This window comes from Amphibalanus amphitrite, unplaced genomic scaffold (assembly GCF_019059575.1).
Source record: "Amphibalanus amphitrite isolate SeventyFive unplaced genomic scaffold, NRLGWU_Aamphi_draft 000684F_arrow, whole genome shotgun sequence".
NCBI classification, from domain to species: domain Eukaryota; kingdom Metazoa; phylum Arthropoda; class Thecostraca; order Balanomorpha; family Balanidae; genus Amphibalanus; species Amphibalanus amphitrite.
This window is the reverse complement of record NW_024882178.1, coordinates 5,325-18,076: the sequence shown is the minus strand read 5'-3', so window position 1 is coordinate 18,076 and position 12,752 is coordinate 5,325. Positions and strand designations below refer to the sequence as shown.

Genomic DNA, 12,752 nt, shown 5'->3' with positions numbered 1-12,752 from the left:
GACAGCTGGATCGGGCGGCGATTTAGGGTCGGCGCCGCCGCCGCCGCGAGCAGCTGCAGTTGGCGCCATTTTTAACCGATTTGATGGTGCGCCCCCGGCAAACATTTCGATAAATAGCGGGAACGGCTGGCGACCTGTCACCGTCCGGAGGTCGGCAGATCGTATCGGCACCGGCCGCCGGGGGTGCCCCACGTGGGGTGAGGGGAAGGGGACCAGGGAGACATTGAGAAATAGTCACTTTGTTCCTGCACTGATCTGAAGTCTTTTGTTGAATGGTCGGTTTGTTGTGAATTTGGTGAACTTGTTCTACAGTAAAATTTGCATACAATATGAAGATATATGCGTATACGATATGCAAAGGTACGCTTTCATTCAAATCCGGCAGGCATGCATGTATGGCAATTTCTGATTCCTTCTGGCAGGTGGTCGCGACATGCGTTTTTTACAGCTCAACATACGCATATGACTGCAAGGATGATCTCGTAATGCAATGGACATTGAACATTCTAAGATATTGGAATGTATAAGATGGGATAATTTGGGGTATCCTTTTGAATCTTTTCTTATATGAAGGCAGAATCTTTTCAAATCCTCTGAAATATTCGCTCGATTATTGTCGAAGCCCACATTTTGTTGAAATGGCTCATTGGAAATAAATTACTAGGTCGTAACTTGAGACGGCGCACTCGAATTCCTCTATCCTCCCGCGCTTATCGCCGAAAGGAGTGGATTCAATTTCCAAGTCATCCCTTTGGTGACGCCCTGCAGATCCACTTTTGGTCCAGCACGTTCTCTGGGCTGTGGAACGGAGCAGTTTAATATCTCGCCGCATACTTCTCTGGAATAGCATAGCGAATAGCGATCATTACGTGTATTCCACTTAGCATGTTTCTGATAAATGAAGTGCATACAAAATCGACATCACTGGATGCAAGTATGCTGCGAGAAACCATTCCCAGATACAGCGATCTTACACAAAATCTTCTCAAGGCATCACGAGGTATGTATCATCGGTAGGTATGTATTGCATGCAGTTATCCTATGCAATGCGTATACAAGCATAAGTAAGGCCACTTTTCCATGGAGTGACTTGTATATTTTTGTATATATTCACGTCGATATTTAACTATTCAGCATTGCGCAATACCAAAGCGTCATGCCCCACGAGGCCAGCAGTCCTTCCATTACGTTTCTGGGCCCGTTGTTGTGCATCCACATACATTGCATTGATTTTAGGCAGTCTGTAGTCTCGGTGTATCATGTTAAGCTGAAGTGTTTGCAACCAAATTGGATAGTGTTCCGAGCCAAACATGTTGATCTGACGTGCAGCTGCTATCGTATTTTGAGAACGATCAGTAGAATCGCCGAAGTGGAAGGCTGACTAGAGCTTGTTTCTGCCTAAGCAAATCAGATACATGAAATGCCCTTGTTCGCATTTTCCTAAGGTTGGATAGGCAGCTTCTTAATGCGCCAGAAAAGGAACAGTGTCTTATTAGTTTTGCTATGTTTTCACGACTTTCACGATTTATCACAAATCAAAAAAGGGACAGAAACTTGATGTCATTCTCGTAAACGTTTGGTAAAATAAGTATCAAAGCAGATATTGAAATCGTTCACGCACACCCATGATTTGTTCTTTCCAGAGCTGCAAATGCATACCCCTCAACGTTCCATACATCATTCGTCACCTCCTGCAGTATTATCACGACGATGCCGGTATCATTTGACGCAACATCTTCCCGTCTCGCTGTCGACACGTCTGTCCATCTTTCGGCACCATTCAGCGGCGGACATTTGGTGTCGTTTCCGGTTTCTGTGTCGGCTCGACTCATCGATCGGTATCGCCGTTTCCGGTCGACGGCTCTGCCCGGGAGGTGTTCCGTCCGGCTGGATGGGTCGACTCGTCTGTCACCGCCGCTGGCCACGCCCCCCCCCCCGACCACGCCCCCTCGGCGCTGATAGACGACGCCAACGGGCGCTAACGAGCGTCTCGGTCGATAGTAAACCGAATACAAATAGTGCCAGCGGCAAACAAAAACGACATCCATCATTGGCAGCTGTCATCGGGTTGCCAGGGCGTCTCGGCAGAGGAGTCGACTGGCCTGGTGGTCCCCGAGAGGGCTCGAGCGTTGCAGAGATGTCGGCTATTCGGAGAAGCCCAGAATGGGCTCGACCCGGAGACCAATGTGACACAGCTGTTCATAGGTCAGTTGACGGCGTCAGACGTTGTATAAATGGTTATGCTGAAAAATCTAAGCTATGGATTGGGTTTAATCTTACACAATGTTTATGTTGATGTAGATAAAAATTGGAAGAATGGATATTGTATTTGATTTCTGTCTTTCTTTTGATTTTATGATAACCTGTTAAAATGGTGTTCATAATACGTTTACCTAAAGTATTGTTGCATAATCTGATCATTCAGTGACTTATCAAGCGGTCGAGAGAATCGGCGTGAGCATTCTGCACCTCAATACAGTTTGTCAACCATCAATAGATGTATTACATTGCAAGAACAACACGTTGATAAAATAGTTATCCACCGTCCGATACGATCATCACATTAGATATGGGGAACAAGATCAACACTCTCTCTGTGTGCGGTCGATTTCACGTCGCTCTCAACCGGGAGGGCAATACTGATCGACAAACAACGCGTTCATTCTGAGATCATAGTGGCGATCCGGTGGGGCTGGTCGGTAGCTCCACCTCTCGCCCTCGGTATCAGGCACAACAATGAGCCAGGAATGCAGGATTCAACGTATAACTCTCGACCGTGTGACGCCAGAGATCGGTCGGCGGGGCGAGGGAGCTGCTGGACCGCATCTCCCTCCCTCTATCGTCGCTGGCCCGTCGCCCGATCGACAACAGCCCAAGGCCGCGGTCAGGGCCGAGGTCATGTGCCGTTGGCGGCTGACCGCGCTCTGCGTTCACGTCGCTCAGGGGTCGCGTCTCTTGGCTGCAGGTCGTGCCTCTCCATGACGTTGTAGAGACGCTCCAGGTTGACCTCGGTCACGTGATCACCGGGACTGAGACGCAGCGCGGTCAGGTAGGCGGCCTCGGCCTCCCGCAGCTGGCCGGTTAGGTGCAGAATGGCGCCCAGGTTACGGTGGCTTTGCACGTCCTGAGGACAGAGATGCGGTGTCAGACAGGTTGTTTTACAAAGAGCCCGGTGAAGTATGAGTTGCGACAGACTGGCTCTGCTAGCGTGTCACTTTAGTGGATCGATTGGTTGATAGACATTGGGTCATTGGGAGTGGACATTGAGTGAGTGCGCGATTGATAATTAGCAACTAATCAGTAGCAATGAATTAGTGACAATGGGCAGCTAACAGCTTCGAACGATTTTGAAACTTGTCAGACATAGGTATGTATTCGAATTATTGTATCTGTTTTAGGATAACAAGATATTTTCTGTAATAATATGCCACGGAAAAATATAAAAGTCGGTATAAAAAGAAACCATTTCTGCTCCTCTAATTAGACCAGAACCGTCCTGCGCACAGCGCGGCCATACCTCGGGTCGGATGCGCGCCGCTCGCCGGTAGAAGTCCTCGGCCTGCTGGTAGCGTCCCAACTCGCGGTACACGTTAGCCAGGTTGAAGGTCAGGTCATACTCGCTGGGCGCCAGCTCAGTGCCGCGCACATACACAGCAGCTGCCTCGCGCAGCCGGCCCGTCTCATACAGGAACTGGCCTGGAATTGCAGGGAAGCAAAGTTAGAGCTTAGCTGGTTCCATTGGAGAGGGCATGGTGGTGGGAAGAGGTGAATGCAAACATAAAACAGTCACTGCCAACCGTAGTTAGAAACAGATCAAGCAGCTCATTGAAAACCATGCTATCAGTGACGTCAAGTTATCCTTATAAGAACCGTAGGAATTAACAATATCATTTTTTGCCACCTCTTACATTTTTAAATATGTTTCAATAGTTTGTGCAAACAAACTCACCGTAATGAAGGTAGACAACATAGTTGTTCGGCGCTGTTGTTTGCGCTCGGTGAAACCAGCCCTCTGCCTCGTCTACGCGAGTTTTCTGAAACAAGATCGGATGGTAAAATAGAAAAAACGAACTCTGGTAACAGAGCTAAGAGATAGTCGGGCTAGAACACTCCTTAATCTGATGATATTTACCAGCGATGTGTCTCTGCACGCTTCAACACATGCATAAAGCGTTTAGCTACATTGCACTGTGTGGTAAAGATGCATATTGCATATTCACATTATTCAACTCTGCTCGCGAGAGACGCGGGGTACATTATCTTGTCACATGCAGTATGCAAAGGGACCATCAGAAACACGCTCCCAGCGCGGGCAAGAAGCGCTTCAGGAACTGTGTCATCTTTGTCACACTGTGTTTCAAAGGGCTGCTTTGGGAACACCGTAGGGATGTTTGATGTTATTTCGTTGGATAGAAGCAACAATGGCGTGCACGAAGTTGAGTAATATTGCGAGAACGCAAACACAGCAACGGCGTTCATTATAAAACAAAACCAGCTTATTTCTCCCAGCTGGGTTTCTTGCAAAAGGATAAGATTAAATTTACTATCGTAAATGCCCAATAGTCATGCGTAGTCTGTTAGCCACTTACATTTTTGGCGAGCATTTTTCCGTAGAACAGGTGAGCGTGCACCATGGCGGGCTGGATTTCCAGCGCCTTCTTGAACCAGCTCTCGGCTTCCTCGTAGTTTGCCATGCGGTACTGAGCCTCTCCGATCAGGTTATAGATGGTCTGAAAGCGAAGCCATGTCGTCCAACGTAAATAGCGGCACCACTCTCCGGGCGGCACCGCCCGCGCCCCCGCCCAGACCGCCCGCCGGCCGGACGCTGCATATGCGGCTCACTCCCGGCTTCCACGGCTGGCGTCTGCACGGCGTTTACCGAACATCACATCACACTTAGCGCAGATGGAACCTTGAACCCGTAGATCAGCAAGGCTCGGTCTCAGATGGGTGAAAGGTCAGACGACGGAGCTCTGGGAGAATGGAAAGTGCTCAATTTTGCCGACCTGGCTTGCAGACCCAGAATACATACTATATAAAAGGATGAACGAGATAAACGAAAAATGCATGAGAAGATGCGGAATAAACGAACATCTGTCGGCTTTACAGTCGCTGAGTGACTTACAAAGCCTACTTCATCCTGAAGTGTTTGTTTTGCACCGCTCGACAGTAACACACTGAGCAGCCCAAAGTTCGGACATTACAAAGTTGTTCAGGACGCGGCTGTCGTGTCGAGGCTGGCGCCGGTAACAAAGCGGTGACATGTGTCAACGGTCGGTGACATCGTTATCGCCGGCTCTAACGTAATTTGTGACACACCGGCTGGCCATATTGGTCTGATCCGTGAGACAGATGGGTTCTCTGCTAGCAACAGTTGTCAATATTGACGTCATCATCGTCACCGCCTGCAGTGCCACTGCCACCGCCACTGCCATCGCCAGTGCCACTGCCACGGCGACTATCGCCCGCGTTTAAACTGTTACCACCGGCAGCTCCACCGTCCCCGCCGCCTCTGCTACCGCGGCCGGTTGAGACGGATGGGTTTTGTTGGGGAGCGGAGCGGTCGGAGCGCCGAGGCCGGTCCCCCTCCCTTCCTCTTTCCGTCGCAGCTGTTGCTCTGCCGGCGGCAGCCGACTGATCGCTCAATAAGCCGGATTGCCAGATATGCAGCCCGGTTGAGACAACCTCGCGGCCATCGCGAAAGGAATTTTAGAAAACCGACTCTTCACCAAAAGAGAGTGTTTGGTTCTTCAGTGAGGAGTAAGAGATTTGTTCTATTTATTGAGAGCTTCTATGGTATGCATTATGAAGTTTTGGTTACCGACCTTGCTCGGATGAGTGATAAGCTGCACCACTCAATCGGTCTTGATTTACTGTGCAAAAATAAACATGCGATGTTTTGGAATGCCAGGGTGGAATATTTCAGCTGGAAAGCTTTTAACGGTGCACTATTTCGTTGGGCGCCCTGGGGCAAGCTATATACGGCCGCCTAGTTCACTTCTCATTATCCATTTCCATGATTTTTTTTTTACAGCAGCGCTAAAATGCATGCTATTCAGGCGAAGTAATAATAAGACATATTTTATTAAACCTAAGACAGCTGCATGCTTACCTCCTTGTTGTAGCCTTCGGGAGCAAGACCGAGTGCCAGGAGGTACTGTTTGAGGGCCAGCGGTGGGTCCTTGTCCTCCTCCGCGTACAGCCGACCGAGCTCCACCAGACAGCCGACCTTGGCTGAGGTGTGTGACCGGGGGTCACGTATTCGCGACCCGTGCAGATCACGACAGGCCAGCAGCACTTGTCGAGCCAACACAGACTGGCCTAGCTTCAGATGGGCGTGAGCCAAATTGAGGTAGGCTTCTGAAAAGGTAAAAAGTACTTCGTGTTACTTCCGTTCATATTCTGTTGAGGAATGAAATGTTTGTTCATGTATTATATCGTTATGAGAAGCTCGTATTGCAATGTCATCTCTTCACAGTAGCGAACATATCAAACGTACCCAGCAGGATTTACAACCCATTTAGAGCTTTACCAACATGAGCAAAAAATACGTAAACTTACGAGCAAATTGTCGTCGATATCCGACCGCATCTTGGTAGCAGGCTGCTGACTGACGGTACTTTCCTTGCGAGTATAAAAGGTTTCCTCTGCAAACGAAACAAAACATCAGTGAGTATCGATCGCAATTACTTTGCACCGCTGCACCAAGATGGCATTAGGAGACCCTCGCGAGCACAGTACCGTTTTTGCCGTGTACTTCCAGCCCACACCGCGCGCATCCGTAATGTAATTTTGGCCAAATGAGCCCGGGACTGAGTCATTTCACGTGTGTGAGTGTCATTTCGGTCCGTTGACGGAACAGCGCCGAGCACAGTGAGATGAGTCCCCCGGGACGGGGGCGCGCGGCGCTGTGACACTAATCGAATGCCAGCCCCGGACGGGTTATACACAGCGGGGGAGCGTACACAAGCGCGGCTCAACGGCGCGCCGACACGGTCGGCTGCAAACTGTATTAGCTGATGTTAAAACAGCCGACGGTGTTGTTGGGGAGGTGCGGCGCGGTGATGGAGCGGAGCAGCGCCAGCGCGGCTCGGCGGGCGGCTCACGGTGATGCCTGGGAGGTATACTATGCCGCGCGGCACCGGTGTTCAGCGGCACAGTCTACCAGTACAGGTGATATGCTCGGGCTGGATGGACTCCACAGGGCGCCGCGTCGGTTGAACAACTTCTGATGTTTTATTTGAAATTCTACCTCTACCCTTTAGAATTGAGAATATTGCAAGTAAATGACTGTGAAAAAAAACGTAACGTGAGTGCCCTGCACTTATATGTACTTTTATCTGTGCATGACTGTGAGGTTCCGTGCATTTTGTGAGGCCGTAATGTCACTGATATTTTAGAATTCATATTAGAAAATCTCCGTGACGTGCCGAAAACAAATTACGAATTCCATTGAGCTAATGACCGGTTCTTAACCCGCGCCCCACTGGGGTCTGCGTATAACACGCCCTACTGGGGGGGGGGGGGGGGGCTATTCATAGCCCCCCCTCCTAACTCCGAAACTACTGGGCCGATTGTCAAAATTCAAACGGCGTCTGATAGCCCCGGAAAAACTGTCGAGCGAAACCTAATTTCATTGACCTCGAGGTCACCGATGACGTCACAGGTCAGGTCAAAGTAAATATTATTAGCATTTTGGCTTGATCACGTTTTGGGCTCTGGCCGCCGTCTTACAAGTCAGACCAGGCTCATTTTTGGATCACACACTCGGGAACAGATGCTCTAGTTACCCTGAGGGTACCAAACTTGTACTTTGATTTTCAGGTCAAGGTCAGGTCATCACAGGTCACGAAAATATTATATCATGCGTCGGTCACGTGACACATGTTTTATGGTCCATTTAGGTCAGAGATTTCGAATTTGATGTCGTCTGTGTTATTCGAGGTCATTTTGAGTCGAATTTAGCTTATGTTAGGTCACTTTCAGGTAAAAAAAGGTCAAATTTTGAAGTTAAAATTTTTTAACAAAAAAGGTGTCTATTGGATGCAGTTTGAGCTCAGGAACACGATGGTGCTATTTATATTGGCGTACGATGTCAAATACGTGCTGAAAAATTGATTTGAAAAATTAATAATTGTGAATTTTTGCAATAATGCGTAAAACTTGGCCATTTTTGAAGATATTTAGCTAAAACTTGCTAGAATTAGTCATAATAATGCGTTCTATCACATATATTCCGTTTTTTTCGAAAAGTCAGAAACTTTTTGAAAAAAATGTGAAAATATAAATTTTGGATATTATTATATAAAATTTTCGAAATTTTCAAAATTTCGAAAATCCGAGATAGCAGTTTGATAGCGCAATCTATTCTGAGTCCTCTCATGCAAAGAAATTGGATCTAGCTTAAAAACTGAGCTCTTGGGAGCGATTGCCGTGGTTCAATGTTTTGCGTCGAAATCGGCCGAACATGACGTCACTCTGACGTCATTTCCGGCCGACCTATAGTAGGTACGAAGTTCAAATTTTGACACAAGGTGTCAAATTGATGCAGCCTAAGGTACTGAAAGTTTGGCGTCGATACGTCAAGCGGTGTGGAAGTTATTGCAGAAAAACGGGAGGGGGGCTATAAATAGCCCCCCCCAGTGGGGCGCGGGTTAAGACATGATGATTTTGCAGCTTGTTTATGTGCGCAATGTCTTTAGCTACGTCTCTCTCCGAAATGATTGTTCTACAGCAGAGTCTAAGTGAGTTGTCGAATTGCTGAATAGCCGGCAAACAGGTCAGCCGAGTCAGCAGCTCCGACTCCCACGTAATGGCCGAGCCCGGTCCCCGGATACCGTAATCCTATTACGGCTTCCGACTGTCCCTGTTTACCTGCTGACTTCGCAGCGGATGCCACTCACAGAAGTGGCTCCCTCCTGTGTATTGCGAGGCCGGACTCTCCCTCCCCCGCCCCTCCCGCCCTCTCTCTCTCTCTCTCTCTCTCTCTCTCTCTCTCTCTCTCTCTCTCTATCTATCTATCTCTCTCTTTCTCTCTCTTTCTATCTGCCTTCTCTCTCTCTCTCTCTCTCTCTCTCTCTCTCTCTCTCTCTCTCTCACTCTCTCACTCTCCCCCCTTCCAATCGTCCCGCTCTGGCTCTCTCGCCGCCCGCCCAATCGGCGCAGCACCGTCGGTAACTCACAGGTTATAGTGGACGTCTGCCATGTTCCCTCGGACCGAGAGCGCCGCCCGGTAAGCCCTCTCCGCCTGCTCCAGACGACCCTGGCTAGCCAGAATGGTGGCCAGGTTGCCCAGCGCTGCAACGAACAATGTCAGTCAACGGAGAGCCATTCAAAGAGAGACGCGGCGCGGCAGCCGGCGACTGCAGGGAATCAGGGAAAACGCTAACCCGAGCCGCTTCCGCGTCATAAAAGCACAGTGGGGTTCCATACTCTGCGGGGCCGGCTTAGCTCGAGAGTAGGGCGCTCCGTACGGTTTCGTTTCGCTTCTGACAGTAAAATGTCAAAGCGTTGCTGTTCATCCAGGCAGCTTCATCTCAAGTTGATCCTAAAGATTTCGTTCGTCTTTGTTTATAGCTGGACGGCACGCCCAGCGTTTAGCCTTTAGTTTCCAAACCGTTGAGAACAACTCGACAGTTTGTTCCGAAGAAAGGGCGGCATTCTTTGAAATCGATGTGCTTAGCAAAGGCAATGTAATTGCCTACAAGGGAACGAGCCACTATCATCTGTTAAATGACAATGAAACGATATTTATAATTAAATCCCACTCCATGTAAAGCGCACCTGTTCACTCGATAATTTCACTCACATTTGGCCGGTGAGTGTCGGATGCCAGCGGTGTAGAGGGCCCTGTCGTCTCGCCAGTCCTGGTTTCTGACCACAGTTCTCGCCGCCAGCACGGCCAGAAGCAGCACACTGAGTGTGGGCCCTATCCGGCGCCAGCGGGACTCCGCCAGAGCCAGTCCGGCGCCCACCAGCAGACAGAACCCCACTGAGGGGGCGTACAGGGCCCGCTCCGCCACCAGAAAGCCCACGTAGAAGAACAGATTGCTGGCAGGAAGAAACATGAGCACGGCGAAACTGAGCGCGAACAGCAGAGACGCTCGGCCCGGGTTGTCTGCGCCCGTGTCTGCCGTTCTCTTTACGGTGTTGTTGTTGTGGTTGACGTTGATGCTGCTGCTAGCTGAACTGGTGTCAGAAAAAGGATGACACGCTGCGTAAAACATGACCGCCAGGCCGACATAAAACACGGCCGAGACGACGTTCCTGAGATCGCCCAACTGTGTGATGAGCGGCACGGCCGTCTCGGCCCAGTCGTAGCTGAGCTGGCTGGGCAGCAGCAGCAGACCGGCAGAGACCACCGGCAGGTGCAGCAGGGTCAGTGCCCGGCTCAGACGGCTGTCGCACGACGCCACCGGGTTATCAGCGGCCGAGAACCAGGGCAGCCGGCCGCGCAGCAGGGACAGGCGCGCGGTCAGCAGCGCGCAGCAGGCCAGCGCCACCAGCGCGCAGCACTGGCGCAGCCGCTGCAGCCGCTTGTCCTGAAACGTAACAGGCGTTTGGAGCGTGAGCTCTGGGTAATCTGCAGTTTAAGGCGCTTGGGTTAGCGAAACGCTACTCTTTGGTGATACCTTTACTATATGCATCTTCAGTTTTCATAAAATGAAGTTATCATTATCAAGTTATTTGATCTGTTTCAATAAGAAACATTCTACTGTATGACAATGTATGCAAAACAGTCCTAAAATGCGTTCGAGATTTTAAATGCCATAACCGATAAAGTTCCATGCGAATCAATCGCATAAAAGCTCGTGTTTGGAGTGCATTTTCCGTACACGTATTATAGGAAAGCATTAAAATAATCGTTCCGCTGCATTCAATCTCATCCCACATTGTGTCGTAGGCTTTAAATACCCGGATAAATTGGCGCTTAGGCAAAGTTTTAGCTCATTTCAGCAGATGTTCTGACGCCATTATGTTTAATCGACGGTGAATAAAGCTGCTCATGGACTAAGTTGGGTAGTAACTTGTTACGATCCCCTGGATTACTAGGAAGTCGACTGGCGCCGTATTTAGCCCGTGCTATAATTTTTGCGAATGTATCGCTATAAGTACCTACGTTACCTAGCATTTTATAGCCAATTCGATGACCCGCAAGCTGTTTTATACCATAATCTGGCAGCGACTTTTCATGGGTCACTCGGAATGAGAGGACACCGATTTAGGCTCTGAATGAGTGTCCACTGACACACCTCAGTCGGTCGGCTCCAAGTCAGTCGACCCTCTCCCCTGACCACCCTCTCGCTCCGTACCTGCAGTCTGCTGGTGATGAGCGCCGTCAGGCTGATCCTGCTGTTCACCCAGACGTCGTACAGCAGACAGAGGGGCAGCGCCGCGATACCCTGCTCCTTACAGAGCACGGCCAGCACGGCAGAGCCGAGCGCGGCGGCCAGCCACCGCCGCTCGGGGGAGCCCCAGCCGCCGGCCGCGCGCCGGGCCCGCGCCTGCCGTGCGTAGCTGAGCAGCGAGCAGAGGGTGAAGAGGAGCGCCAGCAGGTCTGCGCGGCCCACCAGACCGGCCACTGCCTCGGCATGTACCGGATGGACGGCGAACAGGGCGCCGGAGAGGAGCGCCGCGCGCCGGCCGGCCGACAGCCCGGCGGCCGTCTCGGCCACCAGCGCGCTGCACGCCGCGTGCAACAGCACGCTGGTGGCGTGATAGGCGGCCGGCCGCAGCCCCACCAGCGCGTGCGTCACGCGGAACGTGAGCACGGTCAGCGGCCGGTACGAGCCGTGCGAGCCGGCGTGCTCGAGCGGCGTGCCCCAGAAGTCGTGCCGCAGCAGGGCGGTCAGCGGGGTCGTGCCGCGCACGTCGCCGTTTGTGACGATCGCGCGCCTGTGGAGACAAGGGAGAGGGAGGTAAATGCGGTGTCCGATTGTATGTAGAGCTGCCGAATCGTAAACGTTACACGATGGCTGTTGGGCTCGGGCATTTTAGGTTGCGTGTTACTTGCGGTTTTACACCCTACATGCCCCTGGGACTTGTCACTATGCATAGTTGAGGTATTTTGGACGGGAACATCGCAGTTGCTGCTGATCTGATGGCGAGTGATAATATTTCGTCTAATTACGACTTAGATTGAGGGCAGTAGGCCATAGCAGGCGACCGAGTACTTATCGCGGGGCTACTAAGTAGTTAACCACACAGGATTACCATAACGGAGCTCCATTTGACAAAGCCAGTGTTTACATGTCACGGTAACGACTTAGATAAGACTACTCTTGGAATTCGATGAATATTTAACCAGCGTCTTGTTGAAAAGCCTATGTTTTCCTGTAATATTTATGACGCTGTAAAAGCATGCTTGAAGAGTGCATTGTGGCTTTGGATGTGGCTCGAAAATACTAATGGTGTTCCGAGTTAAGGACTGCATGACATTGAACTTCTGTGGTGCATCGCTCATCCATAATGCACGCAGCTAATGCTTACTGCCGAACAATATCGAACAGCTCTACTCGATGACGGCCATTTTCATTCCCCGCGTGATGTTTGTACCGTTGAGTTGAATTTCATCATCGAGTCGTCATGCTGAAACGTTTCAATTGATGGCCGGACCTCGGGAATGGACTGCGGCCTGATCGAGCGCCGGCCAAGTGACTGGCATCGGGCCACGCCGCGTATCGGTTATCGATCGTGGCAATGACCATCCACATTGACGCGGGCCGAATTAAGGTGTCAGCTCGCTGCACCAT

The 12,752-nt window shown here is 50.6% G+C and overlaps 1 protein-coding gene across 1 annotated transcript; it reads right to left on the bottom strand.

The window, feature by feature from the left end:
- Positions 1-2,485: 2,485 nt before the first annotated feature.
- Positions 2,486-11,895, bottom strand: LOC122364584 (protein O-mannosyl-transferase TMTC2-like; the record flags this gene model as incomplete). The annotated part of the gene is made up of 9 exons (XM_043335137.1): positions 2,486-3,124; positions 3,518-3,696; positions 3,950-4,034; positions 4,590-4,730; positions 6,113-6,360; positions 6,562-6,647; positions 9,183-9,297; positions 9,809-10,541; positions 11,313-11,895. Coding segments are annotated over 9 exons (2,398 nt in total), but the record flags the coding sequence as incomplete, so codon positions are not given.
- Positions 11,896-12,752: the final 857 nt, after the last annotated feature.